At 37.1% G+C, this 27,490-nt stretch overlaps 2 protein-coding genes across 2 annotated transcripts; one reads left to right on the top strand and one right to left on the bottom strand.

Moving 5' to 3' along the window:
- The first annotated feature begins 16,250 nt into the window (after window positions 1-16,250).
- LOC110877049 (monooxygenase 1) lies at window positions 16,251-19,720 on the top strand. Its single transcript, XM_035976805.1, has 5 exons — window positions 16,251-16,323; window positions 17,118-17,247; window positions 18,606-18,777; window positions 18,857-19,085; window positions 19,167-19,720. Exons 1-5 carry the CDS (start codon window positions 16,251-16,253, stop codon window positions 19,700-19,702), a joined length of 1,140 nt encoding a protein of 379 aa, XP_035832698.1. The 3' UTR covers window positions 19,703-19,720.
- Window positions 19,721-21,782: 2,062 nt separating this feature from the next.
- LOC110877051 (probable caffeoyl-CoA O-methyltransferase At4g26220) lies at window positions 21,783-23,455 on the bottom strand. The gene is made up of 5 exons (XM_022125208.2): window positions 23,381-23,455; window positions 23,228-23,307; window positions 22,994-23,138; window positions 22,796-22,927; window positions 21,783-22,151 (listed from the first exon to the last, which is right to left on the bottom strand). The coding sequence occupies exons 1-5, from the start codon at window positions 23,438-23,440 to the stop codon at window positions 21,861-21,863; spliced, it is 708 nt and encodes a 235-aa protein (XP_021980900.1). The 5' UTR covers window positions 23,441-23,455; the 3' UTR covers window positions 21,783-21,860.
- Between the last annotated feature and the right edge of the window lie 4,035 nt (window positions 23,456-27,490).

The raw sequence follows: 27,490 nt of genomic DNA, 5'->3' as shown, positions 1-27,490 counted from the left end.
ATTTCCAGTGTTGTTGTTCTCGTTACGAGAATTTCCAGTACTGCCGTCGTTCCCTTGGTTGTTGTCGTCTTGATTTAATAACGGCCAATCCATGTCATAGGCACCTTCATTTCCATACCGTTGGCTACAATTACGAGTACCTTGATGTTGCCGTGACTGTTGCCTCTATTGTTGTTGCTTTGAAGACAGATCCTTGCGATCTTTTTCCCTTAGGGTCCACCTTCCCGTTGTTCCTGACACGTCCTAGGGTACTGCCCATGGTGCTAGAGATTACACATCCCATGTTCCAGTCGGTTTCCAGCGTTTATGTCCTGCTTGGTTCGTATGAGTTGATTCCCATAAGTTGCTGTCTAGGGTTAAGGATTCAATCAAAGTTAATTTGTTGGTGGTCGTTGCTGGTAGTCAGGGTCGTCCTAATACTGAGGTCGGTAAGGTACTACGCTCATCCTCTTGTCCATCGATTTTGCAAGTTAATTGAGTAATACACGGTATGTTGCTAGAGTGTTGCAGAAGTGATCGCACTTCGGGATCTAACGCGTCAACACGTTAAGTTCCAGCAAATGAAGAAAAGTAAGAAAGGTATAGACCAATCATTCGACGCTGCGACATCCAACTCAGAGACGTTCGTACTAGCACCTAACATTCTACACAGTTCACTAGACGTTCAGACGAGTGCTCAGGTAATACTCGATAGCATTGAGACTTGTAAGGATTCAGAGAGGAGTGAAAAGATCACGTTCGAGTAGGAGACAATCACTGCTATGACTCCTATAGATTTGTTACATTTCTCATTGATTGAATAGCGGAATAGAACCCCCACTTTTTCACTTGTTAAGCCTCACTGGGACTCACATGCACCCCACATTATTATTATGTGTGCACCCACAATAACATTGTGATTTGCATGCTCATCTCAGTTCCTCCTAACTCATGTCAAATGGTTCTTCAAACTCAGATGTCAAATGAAGGTTATCAAAATGATAAGATCACAGAAATCCAAGGACTATGACATACTATCAACACATCATAATGTAAGCAAGCAATTCATGTAATCATGCTATAGTGACGAGTGTGTGTCCGTACGCTACATCATAAACAAATGTGCACTAGTCATGTAATGTATGCAGCAGGTGAAAAAGACGAACCTTGCAATCTGGAGCTGAGTGTCATGGTCGTATTCACGTATTCAGAACGGTTCAGTTATAGTCTGGTTTTATAAAAAAAAACATTTTTAAAACCAAGTTCACTATAACCAGTGGCTCTGATACCAAACTGTCACACCCCCAAAATACCACACGCGGGAATCCCCTCAAGGCGTGAGACGTACCAGGATCTAGCCACCAATCACATTGAACTAATAACAATATTTCAAATAAAACTATCATTTATTAACCTAAGCGTTACAAAACATTATTTATTGTTCAGCGGAAGCATACTACAATAGTTAAGAATTTCATAACCCAAATGTGTAAAAGCCATTAGAAGGGTCTCGTGATTCCATGCAACTCGACCCATGACCACTCCAGCATCCCAGACAGCAAGTTCCAATGGCATGTACCTAAAGGCCTGCAAGCATGCAGAAAAGTGTATCTGACAATGCTGGTGAGTTCACAGTTTTGTTTACCTAGAATCGTGTTACATGTTTTACTGTCAAAAGTTTCGTTCAGTTCAAAAGCAATTTCCAAAAACAATGTTGATAATAACTCGATACCGTACCAGATGGCTCCAGATTATTTTGCCATTTCCCCAATGACCCTATCAAGCATTGGGCATGACTTAAGGTAATTAGTTCACGCCCGTCCTCCCCGGTATGGTGTGAGGGTGCCAAACCTAATAGCGCTATCAACTAAATACCCCGTTGCCTCCCCGACAACTAATTCGATAGATGGTGGGACTTAAGGTGATAGGAGTGAGTGTATTATCCAACATTCCGGTTTAACATTCCAGTCAAACCCATTACCCAATATTCCTCCCTGGAATATTTACCAGATGTCCCTCCCGGGGACGCATGCTTGAAAAAGAGCAGTGAACTCACCTTAGATTTCTTCGGTATGTTACGTCACATTCCCCGTTCCAACTTGGTCAACCCAAACCCTACCGTGGTTACGAATGCAAAATCAGTTTCACAAACACATATCCAAAACACGTAACACATAGCAACATTTAGATTTCATACACGTTTGCATCACAAGTTCATGTTCCAACAGTTGTTACCAAAATACCCGTTCCTTAATAACTAAATCATGTATTTTCACATATTGCATTTATCACACGATCACCGTATATCACATATCAAATACTCAGTTCTCATACAAGTCCACATCCCACGTGAATGTCACAAATCAACACATAACAGATGAATGTTCTAACCTCATAAGACAGGTCAGATTTCTTATTCTTAGTCAATATTGTTAACATGCATCAAATAGCATTTGTAAACACTAGTATCCATCAACCATAAGCATCACAATTGTTACTGTTTGCTGTTCTGTTTAGTCCATGGCACGGCGAATAATCATCCGGCGAAGGTCTATCCTTCGTCGGAGTTGAGTACGGTGAAGAATCATGTGGCTAAGAATCATACTTCGTCGATAATGGATACGGTGAAGTATCCTTACGGTTTGTCACCAGCCAGTCGATGAAGGTTCAGGATCTTCGTCAACCAGAATTCTTCGTCGGGTTCTTTCTTCGTCGCTGCATTACACAGGTGATCATGTTTTCCTAAACCCTAATGATTCAGACAGTTTCACTACTAATCAATTCATATCATTCAACAGTTTCGTCGATCATCAACATTGACACTCTACAACTTCTAGTTCATCGACTAATATTATGAGTGTTTCTAGATTCTTAACTTCATTGTGGTATAACAATCAATCACCAACAACCCTAATGTTCCTGTCACACCAGATTTGTAACTACCCTCAAGATTAACCATGTAATTTGGATCAACAGAAATCTATCACAAGTAATTCAATAAGGAAATCTATATAGACATAATCATAGCATGTTTCTATCCTCACTCTAAATCATACAAAGAGACACGATCCTTTGAACTATCAATTAAACAATTTGCACACGACTAAGAACAATCAACAAGAGTTAACACAAGAAGAGATCCACTAACCAAGAGGGTATAACGTCGGTTATTGATGAACAACAATACTTCTAGAGAAGGAGTTCGATCAAGGGTAATGATACTTTGAATGAAGGTGTTTCTGTCGCTTGTTTGTGCTTGGAAAGAGGACTAGGGGTTAGAATGATTACACAAGAAAATGCACACACATTCTTATGGGTTGCGCATAACGATGGATCAGTGGGTTGGGCTCTAATGCAGCTGGGCCGAAAGCCCTTTTTGGCGAACTCTCTCTCTCTCTCTCTCTCTCTCTCTCGACGAAGCTTATTCTTCGTCGAAGATAGTTTGCGGTGAAGGTTGTGTTGTCGCAACCCCCGTCCCCTAACAATCCGGGAACGGGCGGTCGCGACCAGTTTTGTGGTATCTGGGTTTTATCATTCTGGCAGCGGAAATTACATCAGGACCGTAGTTAGGAAATATTTTATCAGAGAAAAATACCACACTTTTATAATATCAAACACGTGGGAAAAATTCCAAGTTTTAAGTACACACATTTTCATAGGGATAAACCCTATTTTATTTAATAAAATATCTCTTTATTTTCGGTAACTCTATAGCCACTTTTCCAAGCCTTCAGTGCTGTCCAGCTGGCTTCTATTTGGCTTTCACATTTTGTTACCTGAAACGCGTTTAAAAACATTTGTCAGTGGGAAATACTGGTGAGTGAATCCCAGTTGAATCAAGTTTAGTAAAAACCATTGTATAGTATTGAGGGTGGTCGCGCAATTACATTTGTTTCCATCTACTTAATTACCACCCACGGTACTGTCAACCCGACTTGTGGTCATGTTACCCCTCGCAAGGTAGTAACAAATTTTGTATACAAAGCCCAACATACCGACGATAATTGTAGAATACAAATACTCAATCACTGTTTAATATATTATTAATTGTGTGAGGTTTTGTAAAAACAATTTGCAAAAAGGAGATTACTCACATTGCTATCTTAGGTTTCCTTTAAGGGTTTCCTGGTGATTATCTATAAATTACACAAATGCACACGCGTTAGTATAATAACCCAATATTTACATTAGTAATACCCTCCCTGAGACGGCATTCTAATGACTACGTCGGGTAGAACCACGACAGCCGTTACGGAACCCTGGATCAATAGGGCAGCGTATCTAATACGTAACCGGGGTTATGATACTTACAACGAGGCAGAACTTCGTTAATTAAGGGGGTATTATGCCCGAGAGTATAATAACTATGCAGAATATTGAGAGAGATTGAAAAGTTTTGAACGATTTCGACTGAAACCGCTCAACCCTATTTATATTACTGATACAGCACTTCCTCGCTGCCCGCGTAGCCCGAAGGTCAATCCTTTGCGGCCCGCGACATAGGGGGGTAGGGCCTAGCTGCGCTGATTCGCCAGTTGTAGACTTACCCCGATGCTGACACGTGGCACACTAGGGTGTCGCCCTGACTTTGGGCTGTCACGGCCCACGTAAGCTCAGGCTTACTTCTACGCGGCCCGCGAGCGACACCTGGATTTTGTTTTTATTTAATTTTTAATTATGTAGGGTATTTTGGGCTCGGTTTTCACATATGGGGTGTATTTTAAGACATATAGGAATACTTTAATTATTTTAGGGGTGTCGAAAAATTTTTAGGAGGGTTGTTATATCCTCACCACCTTGTTTTAGAGCTCGTCCTCGAGATCTACTGGAATAAGTGCGGATATTTCTTTTGCATTTCTGATTCACGCTCCCATGTATACTCTGGTCCTCTCTTGGAATCCCATTTCACTTTGACCAGAACTAATCTCTTGTTCTTGAGGTTCTTAACCTTCCTGTCTTCGATCTGTAGAGGCTTCTCTACAAATTTAAGTTGTTCATTTACCTCTATATCCTTAAGAGGTATTATCAGTGATTAATCAGCTAAGCATTTCTTGAGATTGCATACATGAAATACATCATGTATTCCTGCCATTTCCTCTGGCAGTTGTAGCTGATTGGCTACATGTCCTATTCTTCTAGTAATTTCAAAAGGTCCAACGTACCTGGGACTTAGTTTTCCCCTCTTGATGAATCTTACCACTCCTTTCCAAGGAGAGACTTTCAATAACACTTTGTCTCCTATTTGAAATTCCAACGGTTTTCATCTATTATCAGCATAACTCTTTTGTCGATCACGTGTTGTTTTCAGTCGTTCCTTTACTTGAATGATTTTGTCAGTTGTTTCTTTCACTATTTCGGGTCCAGATAGTTGCTTTTCCCCAATTTCTGCCCAACAGACTGGGTTTGACACTTTCGTCCATAAAGTGCTTCGAATGGTGCAGCAATGATACTTGTGTGATAACTGTTATTATAAGAAAATTCTATTAATAGTAAGTGATCGTCCCGATTACCTCCGAAATCAATTACACAAGCTCTAAGCATGTCCTTCATTGTCTGAATTGTCCTTTCACTTTGTTCGTCCGTTTGAGGATGATAGGCTGTGCTTAGATTCAACTTGGTTCCCTTGCTTTTTGGAAACTTGTCCAAAAATGAGAGGTAAAACGGCTATCCCTATCAGAAACAATTGATAAAGGAATTCCATGTAATGAAACTATTTCATTTACATACAACTTAGCTAACTGTTCCATACTGAAAGTTTCCTTCATTGGTAGGAAATAAGCTGACTTAGTTAGCCTGTCTACAATCACCCAGATTGTATACCTTTTCTTGTTTTGGGTAATTTGGTAACAAAATCCATTGTTATCAATTCACATTTCCATACGAGCATTTCTAACTGTTGCAATAAACCTGAAGGTTTCTGGTGTTCAGCTTTAACTTGTGAACATGTTAAACATTTAGAAACATAAACTGCTATGTCCTTCTTCATTCCTATCCACCAGAAATTCTTTCTTAAATCCTGATACATCTTATCATTTCCAGGATGCACCGTATACTTAGACTTATGGGCTTCTTCTAGTATACGGTGACTTAGGTTTCCTAATTTAGGTATCCACATTCTTTTCTTATGGAATCTCCAAATTCCATCGGTTCCTTGTTCTAGTTCCTTGATCATTCCTTTTAATTTTTCAGTATCATCCTTGATTACTGATTCTTGTGCTTTTCTAATTTGCTCATTTAAATCTACTTGTAGATTCAATTTAAGAGAACATATCCTTTTTGGCTTTTCGTGATACTTTCGATTTAAAGCATCAGCGACTACATTTGCTTTTCCTGCATGATACTGGATATTACAATCATAATCACTGAGTATCTCCATCCAATGTCTTTGTCTCATATTCAACTCCTTTTGCCCAAAGACATATCTTAAACTCTTATGGTCAGTGAAAATGGTAAACTTATTACCGTAAAGGTAATGTCTCCAAATTTTTAGGGCAAAAATTATAGCTCCTAGTTCTAAATCATGGGTTGAATAATTTTCTTCATGATTCTTATGTTGTCTAGAGGCATAAGCTATTACCTTTTGACGTTGTATCAATACACATCCATAACCTAACTTAGAAGCATCACAATAGACTATAAAGTCTTCAGTTCCTTCTGGTAACGCTAGTATGGGTGCATGGGTTAGTCTTTGCTTAAGAATTCTAAAAGCTTCTTCTTGTTTGGGTCCCCATTCAAACTTAGCAGATTTATAGGTTAACTTAGTTAAGAGAATGGCTATTCTAGAAAAATCTCGAATAAATCTTCTATAATAACCAGCCAATCCTAAGAAACTTCTAACCTTGGTTGGTGACTCAGGGGTTTTCCATTTAGTTATTGCCTCGATCTTGGTGGGATCCACATGAATTCCTTCATGATTGACTAAATGTCCAAGAAACTGTACTTGTTCTAACCAAAACTCGCACTTTGAAAACTTTGCATAAAGCTTTTCTTTTCTTAATAAACTTAGAAGTGCGTGCAAATGCTCTGCATGTTCCTCTTTACTCTTAGAGTAAATGAGAATATCATCTATAAAGACAATTATGAATTTATCCAAATATGGCTTACATATTTGGTTCATCATGTCCATAAATGTGGCTGTAGCATTGGTTAAACCAAATGGCATGACAGTAAATTTATAATTGCCATACCTTGTTCTAAATGCGGTCTTAGGAATGTCCTCTTCCTGTACCTTTAATTGATGATATCCTAACCGTAAATCAGTTTTAAAGAAAAATCGAGCTCCTTGCAATTGATCGAACAGATCATCGATTCTTGGTAATAGATACCGATTCTTTATCGTGACCTTGTTCAATTCACGGTAATTAATGCACATACGCATAGATCCGTCGTTTTTCTTAACTAATAAAATCGGTGCTCCCCATGGTGATGAGCTTGGCTGTATGAATACTTTCTCTAACAACTCGTCTAACCGTTTCTTCAGTTCCTGCATTTCTGCTGGTTCCAAACGGTAAGGTGCTTTGGCAATTGGCGTTGTTCCTGGTAGTAAGTGGATTCTGAATTCAACTTCACTGTCCGGAGGTAGTCCTGGTAATTCTTCTGGAAACACATCTGAAAATTGGGATACTACTGGAATATCTTTTAGTTCTTTTCCTTTAGTGTTAGTGATTATGGAAATTAAATACACTAATGACCCTTTTCTTATATAACTTACTGTTTTCATTACAAAGATGAATTTCGTGGATTTAGAGGGCTTATCTCCTTTTATTGTGATCTTTTCACCCCTGGGTGAATTTACTTGGATTGACTTTTGATCACATAAAATACTGGCTTTGTTGGCTATTAACCAATCCATTCCTAATACAACATCAAATCCTGCCAGATTCATTGGGTAAAGGTTTGCAATAAACTTTTGATTTAAAAAATTCTATTCTTGCTTCCTGCAAGATTTCAGAAATCCTAACAGTGTCACACCCCCAAAATACCACATGCGGAATCACCGCGGGGCGTATGACATACCAGGATCATAGCCACCAATCACATTGAACTCGTAAGTATAATTAAATAAAACTTTCATTTATTAAAAGAAAGTATTTCAAAACGTTACATATAACTCATAGTACACAGCGGAAGCATAATTCATTTGTTAAATGTTATATAAACCACGCATAAGTAAGCCATTAGACTTGTGTTGCGATTCCATGTATCTCGACCCATGACCACTCCAGCCTTCCAGACAGCAAGTTCCAACAATAGGTACCTAAAGGCCTGCAAGGCATGTAACAACGAGTCAACAACAAATTTGAGCGAGTTGACAGTTGGTTGTTTAGTTTTAAGAGTTTGTTTTGAAAACCATAAGTTGTTTCGTAAATCACAAGTTAACCAGTATCTTTGTTTCCCAAACCATATCCAAAATCAGTGGGGGCTTCCCCATGTGAACCACTAGACCGTCACCATATCGACAACTGATGAAAGTAAGTTGTGACCTACGTCAATGTCTATCATCATTGACTAAGTGCCCAGATCCATTAGTACACGCCCGTCCTACCGGCACGGTGTGAGGCTTGTCAACCCTAATAGCGCTATTAACTAATGACCCATTCGCCATTGGCCCGACGATTAAGTCGATATAAAAATGAGGGACTTCATGATAGAGTTTTGTCTAGTAAGTTTTAAGGTTGTTGTCCTACCCAAGGAGGACGAACGTACGTAATCTACCCAAGGAGAATACACAGTTTTAATGTTGGCATCCTACCCATGGAGGATGGAGGTACATATCCTACCCAAGGAGGATATGTAGGTTCCGTTTTAAATTCTTTAACCCATTCCCAACCACCGGGAATCTCATGCCTTGGAAAGTGTGTGAACTCACCTTGATTTGCTCGGTAAGACCAGTTACATGTTTAACAGTCGGTCACAAACGTCCTAACACGGTTACCGACAACAATCAGTTTTGAATGCAGATACACTAGATATTTCATGCATGTTTAACGCACATACTCCCTAATCACATATCACGCAATCTCATGCATATGTAACACACGTATTACCATACGTACTGTAACAGTTGACCACTTACCTCACATCCCTAATATTTAAATGACACCCATATAGTTCAAATCATGGCAATTTACATTCTAATTCAACATCATCGAGTAAACATATAGCATGTAACCAGTTCCTAGGCCCAATACTCTTTAGTATAATCCAAATAATTAACATGCAGGTCAGATTAGTATGAAAACCCATACATCCGTTTAATTCTTATCAGTGGCTTATTAAATGACACAATACTTCTAATTACTCAAATATAATCGGTACCTCATCTCATCCAAACAAGCCGCATATAAGTTTACATCCCAAACGCATTACATGTTAACCCTTTTTACCTTCCCAAAGCTATCACACAATCTCAACAGTAAGAATTACAAGGAACACATCAATTATAAGTAGCATGCCATGATTACATATGTCAACAGGTGTCCATTATTATATTTGTACCTATCATAAACACACATATCACAAACACATGCCTACTGACAATTTCCATGCACATGAACAATGTGGCCGACAATACTCTAAATGATATCACTGACTTCCTATTTGTTCTATTAGACTTTTGATACAAACACATGCAATCTGGATAAAACCCTTTCTAACAATCACTAAATGTGCCGACAACTCATAATGATCACATGTGATGACACGATTTATATTATTGAACCGAGATGAGTTTATCAAGTGGGCTTTATGACGAACATGAGATTTCGTTGACACCGGGTTGCGACGAAAAGGTCACGACGAACATGGGATTTCGTCGACCCAGGATTTCGTCGACAAAAGGGTTTTCGTCGGCACCATGTTTTCGTCGGGACCAGGTTTTCGTCGGATAAGGGATTTCGTCGGGGGTTGTGTACAGGTGGTTATGATGCATCACAAACCCTAATAATCACAGTCACCATAAACCGAATGAAATCATTACATCATGTAGTCAAGTTTATCGATTCATGTTATGCCACCATTATTAAAGTAATGTTCACAGCATCATTACCCTTATCAAAACAAACAACAATGGTCGACCACTGTTAATGTATTGAAGTTACCATTGGACTGATTTATGTAGTGGGTTGACAACTTTATTCATGTGATGTATTCATCTAATAATCTATTCATGCAACACAGATTCATAATTTCATCCTTGATTTTAGTTCTTATCATATCATCTTCTAAACATTAATACACATAGTGTCACATATAAACATAAACCTTGACAACAATCATGAATTATGACAAGGGAATTTAATTTGCAAACAGAGGAGATTTTACTAACCGAAAATAGAGAAGGAAGTGGGAAAAGCTTCACGAACAAAGGATTGTTGCCGACGGGTTTCAAGGGTTCTAGGGTTTCTACTCTACAACTCCTAATTACGTATAACATGTGGGTAATATACATAGCACTAAAGGGGTGGACTCAATCGAGCAGTTTGGGCCGGACACATGTGGGCCAAGGTAATTCAAATCAAAGGTAACCGAGATGTGTAAGTGTAGCCCACTTATGAGTGCGGCCCACTACACCCGCAAGCGCGTGTCATACGATCATAATTTACGTTTAGTAAGTTTACTAAGGTTACGAAACAGGCTTAACATAACTGAGGTTAACGGAATTATAACAACGCAATCACAAGATTAATGTCACTAACCTTGAAAGTTTGGGTTGTCACAAACAGTTTCTCCATTTGCTGTCTCTACTAGACATTCTTGTGGGAGTTTAGTTAATGGTTGATTGAGAAGCTTGCAAAATAAAGTATTAATAAAACTTTGGTTCGCACCAGAGTCAAATAATACTTTAGCAAAAACATCATTAACTAAAAACGTACCGGCTATCACGTCCAGAATCATCTTGGCTTCATCTGCCGTTAGAACAAATGCTCTAGCATTTTTGGTATTCTTATTGCCCATGGCTGGAACTAGTTTCGGACAGTTTGGCTTGATGTGACCTTTTTCTCCACAGTTGAAGCATATCCCATTATTAGGTTTCCTCCTGCAATCTTCTTCCTTGTGCTCTGGTATCTTGCAGAAATTGCAGTAGGTAGAGCATTTTCCCGAATGTTTCTTCTTGCAGGCTTTGCAGTAAGGAGCAGAGGTAGAACCTACATTTTTCCCGTGATTGGAATTTCCATAACGAAATTCTTGGGTAAGCCTTTGGGCTAGGTTCCTCCTCTGGTCTTATTCTCGTGTACGCACTAATTCATCAGTCAAGGTGTTTACTAGTTCTACAGCTTCTTCTATGGTTTGAGGTCTAGCTGCCTTGACTACATGCCTAATCTCACTAATTAATCCCCAAATGTAACGGGAGATTAATACTGGCTCAGGTGATGCAAGGGTTGGTACTATTCTAGCATATTCAAAGAATAACGTAGTGGAACCCTTACTATCCACTCCAGTCATCCTAAGGTTTAAAAATTTATTTGCTATCTGTTCTTTTTCATTGGGAGGGCAGAATTTCCTTTCTACCATGTTCTTAAATTCCTCCCATTCCATATTGTAAACTCTGTCACTTCCCCTAGACTGGAGGATCGTGTTCCACCATTCTAAGGCTGAGTTCTTAAACAGATTGGAAGCAAACATTATCTTATCCTCTTCCGCACACTTGCTTATTTTTAAGACAGCCTCAGTCTTTTCTATCCAGCGTAGAGCTGCAATGGCCCCTTCATTGCCCGAGAATTCAATTGGTTTACAAGACCAGATTTTCTTTATTAGAACAACCATAAGATATGGTTCTCCTTCTTTTGGGAATGGAAACTTGAAGTAAGGGTCCATTGTTTACGCTGTGTTCAGGTTCAGTGGGTCGTTTACTGCTATGGTTACTTTTATTATCTGCTTCCCTAACTGTTTTGATAATATATGGCATTGCATCTATTATTCCTTGTGCCACTATGTGTTGGACGGCACTGTGATCCACTTGGTTTCCATTGTTATTGTTGTTTGGATTCTCATTATTCGGGTTATTGTCATTCTGGTTATTATCATTCTGGTTTTCCTGGTTCACTTCGTTGTCCATCTGAATTTTAAACATTTACCACGTATTAATATCACAAGATAATATTTAATATAACCAATCACATAACACGCATGTTGGTCAAAAACGTCGAACATTGCGACTTACTCTTTTCTTATATATTATATATCTAATACAAACGGAAACTGGAATTTAAAATTACAATACAACTGAAATAAAAATTAAACTATCCATAGCTATGATTTAGGTTTTTCTTTCAAACATACACACATATTATATATTATTATACTATGATATTATTATTACTATCTCCACCATCACCTTCACTGATATGGGTTCATCCAGAACTCCATATTGCGCTCGTCGTACTTCCAGACGAGGCACTCTCCGACCTGCCTCATTCTCTCACTACTTTCTAAAATCTCTTCTCCAAAAGTTCGGAGTTCTTGCACATTTTCTGCACTCATTAGGGGTGCAGGTGCTGGGACTGGGTTTGGGAACTTGGGCATGGGTTCCTGGTATGGGTAAGGATTCTCTAAAATTTCCCTAATGTATTCCTCGTTATCATAGTAGGGATCTAGAGGGTCTAAACCTAGGTATGCTGCTAGATTCGGCATGGGTTCGTCTTCTGGGATTGGGTAGCCTTGCTGGTAATCCCTAAGTTCATCTAACCACGGGTCGTAGTCTGGATCTAAGGGATTGGGTGCTGGTATCCTAGGTATCTCTTCTGGGTTAAAATCATGCATTTGGATTTGATTTTCTGGGTTGTTTTCTATTTCCATTGGCTGAGCGGGGAATAGTGGTAATCGTTGGGGTGCTATGAGTTGTTCCACGTTAGGGTCGGCAGCTGTGGTTGCTAGGATATGAAAATTGGCTAAACTCCTATTAAGCATATCCTATGTGTGGGCATCTATTTCTCTTTTAGCGGCTGCTAGGGCTCGCTGTTGTTGCAACTTTTTCATTCTTTTCCTACGTTCATGCGCTCCCCTACTGAACCATCCTCTCTTTTTAGGAGGGAATGACTCTTCAGACTGGGCCTTAAACACGAATATCCCATCTTCATTGTCAGCTGAATACCCTGAGAGGGCAGGCTGTGAAGAGGTGCCTTCGCTCCTAGGTGAGCTGGACAACTGACGATACGCGTCGGAAGGTCCTTGGTCGCTCATACTGTAAACTAACAAATAGTCAAATAACACATAACAATAAAATGCAAATATATACGTAGTTCCGTAATTTATTTCCTAACACGTTGAATAATATCTTGGTGTTAGCAGAACACTTCTGTGGCTGAATTAGTGGCTTAGCTCTGATACCACCTTCTGTCGCAACCCCCCGTCCCCTAACAATCCGGGAACGGGCGGCCGAGACCAGTTTTGGTGGTATCTGTGTTTTATCATTTTGGCAGCGGAAATTACATCAGGACCGTAGTTATGAAATATTTTATCAGAGTAAAATACCACACTTTTATAATATTAAACACGTGGGAAAAATCCCAAGTTTTAAGTACACACATTTTCATAGGGATAAACCCTATTTTATTTAATAAAACATCTCTTTATTTTAGGTAACTCTATAGCCACTTTTCCAAGCCTTCAGTGCTGTCCAGCTGACTTCTATTTGGCTTTCACATTTTGTTACCTAAAACGCGTTTAAAAACATTTGTCAGTGGAAAATACTGGTGAGTGAATCCCAGTTGAATCAAGTTTAGTAAAAACCATTGTACAATATTGAGGCCGGTCACGCAATTACATTTGTTTCCATCTACTTAATTACCACCCACGGTACTGTCAACCCGACTTGTGGTCATGTTACCCCTCGCAAGGTAGTAACAAGTTTTGTATACAAAACCCCAACATACCGACAATAATTGTAGAATACAAATACTCAATCACTGTTTAATATATTATTAATTGTGTGAGGTTTTGTAAAAAACAATTTGCAAAAAGGAGATTACTCACATTGCTGTCTTAGGTTTCCTTTAAGGGTTTCCTGGTGATTATCTATAAATTACATAAATGCACACGCATTAGTATAATAACCCAATATTTACATTAATAATAACCTCCCCGAGACGGCATTCCAACGACTACGTCGGGCAGAACCACGAGAGCCGTTACGGTACCCTGGATCAATCGGCCAGCGTATCTAATACGTAACCGGGGTTATGATACTTACAACGAGGCATAACTTTGTTAATTAAGGGGGTATTATGCCCGAGAGTATAATAGGTATGCAGACTATTGAGAGAGATTTAAAAGTTTTGAACGATTTCGACTGAAACCGCTCGACCCTATTTATAGTGCTGATACAGCACTTGCTCGCGGCCCGCGTAGCCCAAAGGTCAATCCTTCGCGGCTCGCGACATAGGGGGTAGGGCCTAGCTATGCCGCTTCGCCAGTTGTAGACTTGCCACGATGCTGACACGTGGCACACTAGGGTGTCGCCCTGACTTTGGGCTGTCGCGGCTCGCGTAAGCTCAGGCTTACTTCTACGTGGCCCGCGAGCGACACCAGGATTTTGTTTTTATTTAATTTTCAATTATGTAGGGTATTTTGGGCTCGGTTTTCACATATGGGGTGTATTTTAAGACATATAGGGATACTTTAATTATTTTAGGGTTGTCGAAAAAATTTTAGGAGGGTTGTTATATGTGTGACGAAGACTTATTCTTCGTCGAGATGGTTGTGAAGAACTCTAGTTCTTCATCAAGTGTGTTTCAACTCAGGTGTGTTGTGCAACCCAAAGCTAAACATGACAAAACATTACATAGACATCATGTAACACCCAACATAACAATACTTAATCATCCAATTAAACTACACCTGACACTACGTAAAACAAATTGTAAAACTAGATTATAACCCAAGTGATGCGTAGGAGAAAGACCTTGAAATCTCGGGTTGTTACAGTTGTGATTAGTTAGGATGTGATTAAACATCCATTTAGAACACACAGTCCATGAAATTTAAGTTTTAACCGAATTTCATGTTTTAATAAACTTCAATTCTGGAATCTGAAATTTTTATATGTTTATACAGATGTCAACATTGTGATTAGTTAGGATGTGATTAAACATCCATTAAAACATAAAATCCATGAAATTTAAGTTTTAACCGAATTTCATGTTTTCGAATTTTATTAGGTTTTTCAGAAAGTTTGTTTTCCAGATTTTCATTCCAGATTCATGGAAACAAAACAGAACCGATTGAGCAACATATGCTCTGATATCACATGTTGATCAGTTATGTTTAAACATAATGGAAAACATGTAAATCACATCTGTTACAGCAGCAGGCAACAGAGAATCCAGAGACAAATATAGCCACAGAGTTCGACATAATTGTCAGCATGATTTGGTTCCCGTTTAGGATGTATGTTCTTGATGGTAGTATCGAAATCTAGGGTTAGGATTTCGTGGTTGTGGAGAGAGGGGGGAGACGATTTTGTGTGTTTATGTTATGAGAGTCTAACCTTATTCCCTCTCTAGTAATATCCTTATATACACCCAAGGGGAAACCTAATTACTTAATAAGGGTAATATGGTCTATCAACAATTACCAACTAATTATATTATAGGCATAATATATTTTAATCTATATAATATAAAAGATTATAATGGCTACATAGTTAAATATAACATGATATTATATTTAATCTTACATAACAATGACAACATCCAATTAACAACAGCTGTGTATATGAGATTGGTTTGATTCTGTCTTTAAAAGTCTGATTGTTATAATTGGACCATTATCGTTAGCTCTAACTTTGATTGCAATGGAAGAGTTAATACTAAGTCTACAATATAGTATCTGGTGCTACTTCACACATCACATCTAACATATTGTTTTTTTTAAAGGCGGCAATTGCATTGAAAATAAACTTAAGCAAGATGCTCAAGTTGTTTTACAGGTATAGGGAATAAAGAAAAAAAAGTGTACATTGTTGTTACAGTGAACAAAACTACCAATTCAAGCTAAATCCCCCAAGTGAGTCCAATCTGCCTTGATCAGTGCCGCCCTTGAACTGATCCACAGGAATGAGGGGGCCTTGATTTCCCCTATAATTTTGTAGACTTGACTTTCTTTATTGTTGAAAATAGTTTTGTTACGTGCCATCCATAGAGACCAACTGGTTGCCGCCATGATCATGTAAATTGCCTTTTTCTTGTGCCCCCTAAAGCGCATATTCCGGATGAATTCCATCAGTTTTACCACACTCAATAAATATCTTGGCAGTGGGGTCTTTATCCAGAATGAGATCGCCACCCAAACCTGCTGCGCAAAACCACAAGAGATCAGGAGGTGGTTCGTTGTTTCAGTTTGCAGGTCACACATTACGCAACCAATTGATGGCATTGGGATTCTTCGCCTTGCGAGCGCCTCTCTCGAAGGAATCCTATCTTGAACTACCTTCCACAAAAAGCATTTAATCTTCTTAGGTATCCAGCTATCCCACACTAATGCCTTTGTTTCCAGGATCTCTAGTATATGATCTAATTTGTTCCTTAGTGCACCCACCTGAAACTGCACTTGCTGGTCACCCGAGACCCATAATCATTCGTCTGACCCGTGTCTGATATTCTGATTTTGTAGGAACCGTACACAGTCGTCCCATTCCATTCCGAATTCATGACATCTTCCAGCAGTGTTTTAGCACTGCCCGAGATCCACGTGGTCGTTCCGGTGACTAAGTTATAACGTTGTTGCACTGTGCAATGTTTTTCAGTCTCCCTGTTAAACAGGTTTGGGTATACATCTTGTAGCGAATTTGGTCCAGCCTAGTTGAACATGTTTGGATATACCGCTTTGATTACGGCCATCCTCCCGCCGAATGACAATGTTCTAGCTTTCCATAATGATAATTTTCTTTTGAATTTTTCCACTATTGGCCTCACAATGTTATTCGGTACCTTGGTTTGGAAAGAGTGGTCATCACTAATCATTCTCCACTTACTATTACTCATATAGCCCATGCATTTATTACATTATCTTACCACACAATCACTATATGTCACATTCTTGTTGTTCCTTATTTGATAAAAGATCTTCTTTTCATTCCTCAGTTTGTTATTGAGCAACGAGCTGCTATTGTCTTTTCACACTTTAGTTTGTCTTTACAGATCAGCCAACGAATCCTTCAAATGGGCAACTGGCGAAATTCACCACATCGGGATACATGCCTTCCGAGCTGGGGAAAACCCTCACCCGGGCCGAAGCCTGTGAACACTCGCCCGAAAGCACGACAGTACGGTAAGGTAAAACCTGCTCAGTTCAAGGATCGAACTAGCGATCGCCGCCTACTCGCCTAGTCTCCCATCATCACCAGGTGCCGTAGAAATCGCCATTCATAATGGAGATGTACCATATTCCAATGATTAAAGCTGAATATTCCCTGCAACATTACTCACAAAGGCTGCTACTTAAATAAAATCGCCATTCAAAATGGAGAAAGCATTACTTGTGAAATTGTTTTGAGTATGGCATTATTTGTGAAAAGTTCTTCCCAGCAGCATTTCTGCAAAAAAAAAACTCCTTAATTAGTTAGAGTTTCAAGAAACAACATACATTTTCACGATGGATTACCAAGGCGGAATATCGTGATCCTGCTACATTCCCTTCGAGCTTAGATGGATTACATATGTATTTTCATGAGTTGCATGTTCCTATCATCAGGCCACTTACTTTGTGGTTTAACAACATTGGAGCTACCTATTTAACAGTTAATGTTATGTTTCGTCAACACACAAAACACATTGAGATCGACTTGCATTGCATATGATACTTGATTATGAATTAGAGTTTCAGCATTGGCTATGTGCCTAGTTATTATTTATCGGCCAAAGGGTTGTACCTAGGTTCGTTTCGATGGAGAGGGTATATTAGAGACCGTGTTACCTCTTGAATATTGCCTATTTAGTTTCTCTCTTTCTTGAGACTGTTTTTTAACTTGAATTTGTTACTCCTACTTTACTTTACACCACATAAATTTAAATTACTTCCTTATCCGGTTTGAACCTAATACCTCCCCTATCTTTTTTAAGTCTGTAAATTGTATCAAACTCTTTGGTATTATTATATTTATTATGCGAAAATAATACAAAATGGCTTTTTATTTCTATCTTTAAGCTTTCTCTTAAATATGATTACATAATGTAAGGACATCCTTTTCTTTGTTTAAATCCCATATTTAGTTCATTTATCCCCTTTGAATGAAAATGGCGACTGAATTCATCTCTGCAATTTCAGTGAAAAGATAACCTAAGATAGAAGCACCTTACTCCATTTTTTCTAACAACTAGCAATTAATTGCTTTTAATTTTTATGAAAACAGGATATATAGTGGGAATGTAGAAAAAGTTCCTTTAATATTCTTTAAACATATATAAAAGTGGTGAAATTTTAAAATGTAATATATCAATTTACTTATTTATAAAATCTAGTCATTTTATATACATCATGAATAAGAAACAATGAGATTTTAAAATAAATAAAAAGTAGATTTAAAAATACAAATACCAAAAGAAATTTAATGGTAGTTATTTAATAAGAAGGAAGCATCTTAACATGTTATTGACTAATTCTTTTATTTATTCTTCGTTGAGGATCAGATGTGATGGCGAAACACGTTGGTTAAGAAGAAAGGATCTTATTGACACTCTTTATGCTGAACTTCCTCCTGGTGCCGTAAAATTTGGTTTCCAACTTGAATCAATAAAATTTGACCCGTATTCTAGCAAACCAGTTCTTCGGTTCATTGATGGAAGCTCCATCGTAGCTAAGGTATCAACTTGATTGAGTACAAAACTACACTTCATGATTTCAGCAAAAGCAAAATATTGATACTTATTGTTGCTTGTAGGTAGTAATTGGCTGTGATGGTGGCAAGTCAATAATTGCCCAATTCCTTGGCCTCAAGCCTACTAAGATATTTCCTTTATGTGCGGTTAGAGGTTTAACATACTACCCAAATGGCCATTCATATGACTATGAATTTGCTAAGGTCATGAAAGACAACATTAGTGTGGGAAGAGTTACTATTGATGATAACTTGGTTTACTGGTTTTGTTTCCTTCCTTACATCCCTAAAGGTTGTTTATCATCATGTTTGTGCAGATATTGCTTTAATACTTACACAATTTAATTCCTTTTCTTTAAATTTTAACAAACAGATGAAAAAGTTTGGGAAGATCCTGAGGTGACACGACAATTGACCCTAGAACTTCTAAGCAATCATCCCCAAGAGATTCACCAAGAGATTCACGAACTGATTGAAAACGCAGACATGAAGTCATTATCTATTACACATATGAGATATCGCGCACCATGGGACTTGTTAACTGGCTCATTTTGTAAAGGAACAGTGATGGTTTCTGGTGATGCTATGCATGTCATGGGGCCGTTTTTAGCGCAAGGTGGTGCAGCAGGGATAGAAGATGCGGTTGTGTTGGCTAGAATAATGGCTCAACTAGATTTGAATAGTGTTGAAAGTGGGAGTAAGGTAATGGCCCACAAAGTTGAGGAATCATTTAATCAATTTGTGAAACAACGAAGGATGAGGGTGGTACGATTATCATTGCAGACTTACATCATCGGTATGCTATCTGGTACTCCATCATTTATAAAGAAGGTTATATATATTATGTTACTGGTTGTTCTCTTTCCCAACCCGTATAATCATGTGAATTATGATTGTGGTGATCTTTGATGTGTTCGAAGATCTTTAGACTTGTTTCTCTAATGTATTACTACATGTTTTTAGTTATGTTTATATCCAATGACAATAAGATTAAGAATTTAAATTCAAGAATTGGGATTTGCTAAAATTTCCCAACAGCGTTAAATCACAGGATGTAAATGGGTGTTTAAAATAAAACTGGATCCGAATGGGAACATTGAATGCTATTAAGTGAGATTGGTTGCAAATGGCTACACCTAGAAAGAGGGAATTAACTATCAAGTTTTCACTCGTCTCTTGAAAAGATTCTTTAAGGATGGTTATGGACCTAGTAACTCATTTTGATTTAAAGTTGCATCAGATGAACGTTAAAACCACTTTCCTTAACGAGGACTTAGATGAAGATGTGTTTATGAAACAACTTGAAGGTTTTAAACCTGTAGATCAAAAACATCTAGTCTGTAAGTTAAAGAAATCCTTATACTATTTGAAACAAGCGTCACGTTAATGGTATCTAAAATTTGATGAAGTCATGAAGAAACAAGGTTTTACAAAGAATCAAGTGGATCAATGCACATACTTCAAGATAAGTGGGAACAACTTTACTATACTTGTCCTTTACGTAGATAATATTCTATTGGCAAGTAATAGTTCAGACATTCTGCATGAGTCGAAGCGATTACTCTCATGTAATTATGACATGACGGATCTCAGATAGGCTTCTTATGTTATTGGCAGAGAAATACACCGAGACAGACACAAAGGGATCTTAGGATTATTTGCAAGGGACAAAAGTTTATTTCATAGATAAACTAGTATGATAACATGTATGTAGTGCGTGGAGATTATGAATTAGCATATGAAATAGTAAGTCTCAAAACAAATAACATATCATAGAACTTCCAAAGTTTATTTCATAGATAAAGTATTGGATTACATCGAAAATGAATTGGGTTACAAAATATGGATAGTCCACAGATGTCACAAAGAAGATGTGAACCCTGTGGACTAGAGGTAGGAAGGGAAAAAACATAGACATGCCACACAAATTGAATTGCGCATTGAAGAGGGTGATTACTTATACGCCCAATCTTAGCATTCTTTTAAGGTATGAAGGGAAGATGGGTAAGAATGAAAGAAAATGGTAAAAGTTTGGCATTTAAACTAAGACTTTTGATATGCCATCTTATAAAATTAATGAAAATTATCTTCTTTTCCAATCCAGTTTGCTTAATATAGTAGTATATATATAGATATAAATATAGATGTAGATATAATTATAGATTAGTTAACTTTTTTTTATATAAACCAGCACTTACTGCCACTCCCGAAGCATGGCAGCTGCCATTTGCAATCTTTAGAAGCTCTCATATCCACCTAAGGCTATAAGGTGTGAGGGTCATGGTTGGGATATGATTTGACACCTAAGAACCTGAATGGAAGGCTACACCACCCCCTTGATTGATCCACCATGGTTTGCATGGATTAAATCATGGCAACCATGGTCCTTCTTTCCATTTTTCAACAAATCATTTCCTTTTTCTTTAGACAAAGATAAATTAAAATAAATAAGGGGCTAGTGGTTTGGGGAATGATCACACCCTTAGAGTAGTGGTTTTCGATGGTGGATTAGAGCTGGGTTACATGGCACTAACATGGAGGGTCATGGTGGTCATAAGGGTCATGACCACACCCTATAGCCTAATAAGTTGGAAGGTTGGGGTTACCGGATGATTGATCAGGTTAGGAGGGTCGACCAGGATTTAAGCAATGTTTATTAAATGGTTCACGTTGGAGGGATGAAGAGAGCTTGCAAACATTGTGCACGTCTGAACAATTAGAGAAAGAGAGAGAGATGAGTAATAATCAAGAATGAGAGGAAGAGACATAAGATATTTGATAAGAACGTGCATAACTTACTTGTACACAAATCATTCTAAGTTGTAAAAAATTGAGTAGTGTAAAGTACTCGCAGTCACTTTTTATAAATTAATATAGAGAAAATACATAAAATCGCCAAGTTTTATTTTATTTCAAAGAAACTAAAAAATAACTGTCTATTCTATTCACAAGTAGATATATAAATAACAAATACTAAAATACTTAGAAATTATTCCCAATAAGATAAAACTTTTATTTCATCATTAAATTTATTTATAACAAAAACATTGATACAACGTATAAAACTCTAGTATAGCCGTCTACAAATGGTGAGACCATCACCCAATGGAACTGTAGAGATATCAATGCGAGGGTCTGCTGCAAGTGATTTGTTAAGTTGTATGGCGCTCACTCTTCCCTCTTTGAAGTAATCAGGAACAGATGACTCCGGTTTTGCCACCGTCCCGAACCATAGTGTGTTGTCGTACACCATGATCCCGTTCACCTTCAATAGTTTCACTATTCGCTCGTGATAGTTAATATAATTTATCTTGTCAGCATCAACGAAAGCAAAGTCGAAACTTCCTTCATTGTCAGGCTAAAGAAGGATAAATCGTATTAATAATTACCGCAACTTGAATCAAAACCATACAAACCTTGATCAGTGTCGGTGTTCGTGTGGAATCACAACAAAATGATGCTAGGATTTTAGGCTCAAAACTTAAAGCCCCAATATATATATATATATATATATATATATATATATATATATATATATATATATATATATATATATATATATATATATATATATATATAGTATTATTCATTTTTAAATTTAAATACGTATGTGTATATACGTATAGAGGCCAGTTACGTATCAGACCATCTTATCATGCGATGCATATGCAAGCATCGCAACCGCACATCTGATCTAATCTAGGCTTTCAATTAAGCGCAGTGGCATAATAGTAATTAACTTTGCATAATTACACATTTGATAATACATAATTACAAATGTTATTTGTATAATTACGCATGGGTTGGATTAAGCCTAATTACGCACGTTAAAAGTTTTTTGTATTTAAGTCTCTCTCTCTATATATAATAGTTCTCACCCCCATCAACAATACGGTTTTGCATTTATTGTTGTTGGTCCCAGTTCCAGCTAAATTTTCTTACTTCTCAAGTTTTAACTTCATGCCAAACAACTTTTTTATTACTAAACGGATGAGAACTTACATTTTCTAGCATTTTATCAAGAACTGGTAAAGCCTTGGATTCGATAAAGTCAATCTTGTGCTCCACCTTAGCTTTTTTTATAACCGGGAGACCGATCTCATACGCTTCCCGATCAGGATCTATTGCTACAATCTATACCACACGTTAAAATATTTATAAACTACCATAAAAAGTACTATCATTACCAAAATCACAAACCTTGCCATCATCAGGAATTGTTAACGCAGTTAGAAGCAGCGAATAACCAGTAAAAACCCCGACTTCTATTGTTTTCTTCGCACCAACAATCTTTAACAAAAGCCCGATCATCTGGCCAGCGTCCGGTGCAGTGCCCATGATAGCCCTGCATATAAAGAAATTCTTAAAGCTTCTATATCAATAATTAAAACCATGACCGTACAAGTTATTTTTTGTTATAAACATGATGGTTACCATGGATGTGAAGCGGTAAGAGCTCGAAGCTCCTTTAACAGTTCAGGTTCGCGAGGGTAGACATTAGTCTCTAGGATGTACTGCATATATAAATCACGAGAAAAGTGGGTTTGAAGATTTGAAGCAAAAGATATACAAGAATAATGAACAAACCTTGTATAATTCATGGGTTTGCAGTAAGCCTGTGGGTTCAGTTGGCTTTTCTGATTCCATTGATTGTATGTGAATTTTGTGAAGTGGAAGGAATCCATTTTATAGGCACAAACATTGTCCGGTGGTTTGGTTTGTTCCCTAGGTATGTAGTGGTGTTCTTTTTTTTCTTTTTTTTTTTTTTAATACCTCCATCTTGACTTTCGTTGTATTCTTTTCGCTTCTAGCTCCATACTAGTTGGTTGTTTTAATGCATTTCGGCCATTCAAAGAAAAGGGGTATGTAATGATGTATCATTTATGACAAAGTTGCTGTTGTTGTTAGATTATGTGGTATGTATCTGGAAGGCGGATCGGGAAGCCGACGTGGCTGGTGACCCCGAATGGGAACACCCCCCCATACCACCTTCGGTAAACTAGAGGTAATCTTCTCCCGTTCATCCCGATGATGATTTCAAAGTCATGCCATTATTCAACGGCTATTTTTAATTAAAAAAATCATTTTTTTTTAATTTTAAACACCTGTATAACACCAGTGGCGGATCTAGAAACTTTTTCCAAGGGGTTTCTTTTGATAGATTTTCACTGATATTTTTTCAAATCATACAAAGTTTCTCTAGTTTTGTTCATTTTTTCTAGAACCGAGGGGGTTCCTAGGAACCCATAAAAACCCCATGGTTCCGCCCCTGTATAACCCTCATTTTATTCCCCAAAACTCATCAACCTCTCCATCTTTTATATTTTCTTTTCTCACATATATCTATAATTTTTAAAAAATAATCGCCATAAGTTCTTCATCGGACGAGAAAAAGCTAGGAATTTTTTTCTTAGCATGATGCTTGAGACGGCTAAAATTGTTGCTGAATGGAAGAAGATGATGAAGACGAAGAAACGTCACAACCAAGAACGAGGGCTGCTGCGTTAGATATCACAAAGGTATATATTTTTATACAACTTTTATTTTGAAAGTTTTATTATTTATTTTTAGGATTATTTTAAATAATTTATTAAACTTAGTTTTTAACATTTATTTAAGGTGCTCATGAACGTTTAGCCAGTGGCTATTTTGCTAAAAATTGTGTGTACACTGACGAACAATTTAGGCATCGGGTTTCGAATGAGTCGACGATTGTTCGTACGTATTGCCAATGATTTGGCAAATTATGATGACTTTTTCACATTGCGCTATGATGTTACTGCGTTTCAAAAATGCACTTCGGCACTTCGTCAATTAGCGTATGGCACTGCTAGTGATTTATGGGATGAATATTTAAGGATGTACGAGAGAATGAGTCGAGAATGTTTGTATGAATTTTCCAAAGGTATTGTGAACCTGTATAGTAAGGTCTATTTACATAGGTCAACGAAGAAGGATATCAAAAAGCTTTTTGTATTCCATGAAGAGAGACATGGATTTCCTAGTATGCTAAGAAGCATTGATTGTACACATTGGCAATGACGTAATTGCCCTACTGCATGGTGCGGTCAATATATGCATGGTGATATTGGTTATCCCTCAATAATCTTAGAGGCCGTTTGCTCACAAGATTTATGGATTTGGCATTCTTTTTTGGGGTTGCAGGTTCAAACAATGATTTAAACGTACTTGCAAAATCTCATATTTTCGACGATATCATTAGAGGTACGGGCCCTGATTCTCCTTTGATGCTCATTGGGGTGTCGTCCAAGCATGGGTATTACCTAGCCAACGATATACACCCATCCAATACGGCTATTGTTAAAACTATTCTTGAACCCGATGGTGAAATAAGAAAAAAGTTTGCGAAGTGCCAAGAATTGGCTAGGAAATCTATCGAACGGTTGTTTGGTGTGATAAAAAGAAAAATGAGGGATAATACAACAACCCGTTCGTGCATTTGAACCAATAAAATTGAGATACATTATGTATCTTGTTTAATACTACATAACTTAATTATTGAAGACGATGGTAAAGCAATATGCAAATACAATCCAAATGACATTCATGGGAATGTTGAGCCGGTTGACGAGGAACAACAACAATCAAATTTGTGGGCACTACGCAGTGAGCACGTGCATGGAAATCTATGTGAGGATATAATCGACTATATTTGGAATACTTCCTTGTCGATCACATTGATGATGAGTAGTGGTGTTCGTAGGTTTAGGCATGTAATTTGTTTTTTTTTTTTTTTGTAATCTTCTAGATTTTTTATGCAAATTTGAATTTTCTTAAAAAATATTTGTATTTATTATAAATAAAACACATTAGACAAATAAAAAAAATGTGTTTAAAAATAGAATATATTAAGTAAAAAATATTAAAAAATGAAAGGGGGAACCACACCCCATGTGTAGGGGAGATGATGAGGTGGAAGGGGAGAGTGATGTGGCACTGATGTGAACACGGGGGAAGAGGAACCACACCCCATGGTCTTATCGTCGTCGTCGTCGTCGTCGTCATCGTCGTCGTCGTCGTCGTCGTCATCATCGTCGTCATCATCGTCATCGTCACAGTCACTGACACCGACACCGTCACCGACACCGACACTGTCATCGTCATCGTCATTATTATTATTATTATTATTATTAATATGCTACAGCAGGAGTTTTAATATTTATATGGCCCGGTTTCAACAATCTGTACAGTGCAAAAAAAAAAAAAATCTTTGAGACAAAAAAAAGCACAATGAAACTGAAAATCTCAAATTTTTATAAAACATTATATTTTAAAAGTTGTAATAGGAAAAGAAAAGTAAATAAAAAAAAACCTTGAAGCAACTTTAAAGACTTGTACCATCGTGTATCAATAACTTGTAAATTAGCATGAAAGGACAGTTTTAAATGAAATTTATATTGAAACGTAGATAAAAATAAGTATGTTGCAACAATACATTTGGAATTTTGTAAAACATCATGTTTTTATGAAGGTGGTAGAAAAACTAAAATATTACAGTTGTAAACATTTATATCTATATCTATATCTATATATATATAGTATATAATATAATAATCTAATATTTATAAAAGAATGAAGTTAATATTCTCTCATTTTATTTACTTTTATCTAATGCCATATGACGTTCTGTTATTTAAATTATTTATATATTAAATTTAACTATTAATGTATTAAATTAATCTCTAAAATTATTAATATTTAATATAATATATTTAATAATATATTCTCATTTCATTTACTTTTATCTAATGCCATATGACATTCTCTTATTTAATTTATTTATATATTAAATTTAACTTTTAATGTATTAAATTAATCTCTAATATTATTAATATGTAATATAATATATTTAATAATATATAAATATAAATGATTATTATGCATTATTCCAATTTATCTTTACGTCAATTTCTTGAACTTTATTTTTTAATGATTATATGGATTTTGTCTTTATTTTCTTTTTTTAATTAAAATATTTAAATTATAAACATATAAATATATATTAATATATTATATTAATCTCTAATACTATTAGTTGTTGATATATCTAATAATATATAAATATAAATAATTGTTATACATTATCCCAATTTATCTTTGCATCAATTTCTTTAGCTTTATTTTTTAAAGATTACATAGATTTTGTCTTTGTTTTCTTTTTTAATTAAAGAGTAAATTACAAGTTTTGTCCTTTACGTTTACATCAAATTGCAGGCACTGTCCTTTGGCGCAAAACTTTACAAGCTGTGTCCTTAATGTTCCAAAATCTTGCACGTTTTGTCCTTTGGACCAAACCTAGTTAGAAATCTCAGTTAAATATTGTCATGTGTAATGCACATGAGGGTAAAACAGTCTTTTTACCTCAACCCTTTCTAATTCCCCTTTTAAAATACTCAGAAGCCCTTAATTCAACTCTGTATTATTACATCTCCCTCTACAACTCTCTCACACACACTCAGACCTAACCCCACCGTCAACCCATCACCACCACCACCACCACCTCACACCCCACACAACCACCTGCTACCCCACAACCCTCACCACCACCACCACCACCACCACCCACGAACCCCATACCATCTGTAACTGCCACCACCCACCTACTCGTACCATCTACCACCTGCCACCGCCACTCCACATCACCTACCGCCGCCGCCATCACCACCACAACTGCCT

Source organism: Helianthus annuus, chromosome 9 (assembly GCF_002127325.2).
Source record: "Helianthus annuus cultivar XRQ/B chromosome 9, HanXRQr2.0-SUNRISE, whole genome shotgun sequence".
NCBI classification, from domain to species: domain Eukaryota; kingdom Viridiplantae; phylum Streptophyta; class Magnoliopsida; order Asterales; family Asteraceae; genus Helianthus; species Helianthus annuus.
The sequence above is the reverse complement of the archived record's forward strand: the minus strand, read 5'-3'. Positions and strand labels throughout refer to the sequence as shown.

Bases quoted from the DNA above. Each gene is read 5' to 3' on its own strand.
- LOC110877049 (XM_035976805.1), top strand. From the start codon at position 16,251: ATGAGATCGCCACCCAAACCTGCTGCGCAAAACCACAAGAGATCAGGA. The intron at 16,324-17,117 runs GTCACACATTAC...TTGTCTTTACAG, and splicing joins TTCGTTGTTTCAGTTTGCAG to ATCAGCCAACGAATCCTTCA. The intron at 17,248-18,605 runs GTAAGGTAAAAC...GTTGAGGATCAG, and splicing joins CCCGAAAGCACGACAGTACG to ATGTGATGGCGAAACACGTT.
- LOC110877051 (XM_022125208.2), bottom strand. From the start codon at position 23,440: ATGGAATCAGAAAAGCCAACTGAACCCACAGGCTTACTGCAAACCCAT. The intron at 23,139-23,227 runs GTAACCATCATG...CTTTATATGCAG, and splicing joins CTTACCGCTTCACATCCATG to GGCTATCATGGGCACTGCAC. The intron at 22,928-22,993 runs GTTTGTGATTTT...CGTGTGGTATAG, and splicing joins CAATTCCTGATGATGGCAAG to ATTGTAGCAATAGATCCTGA.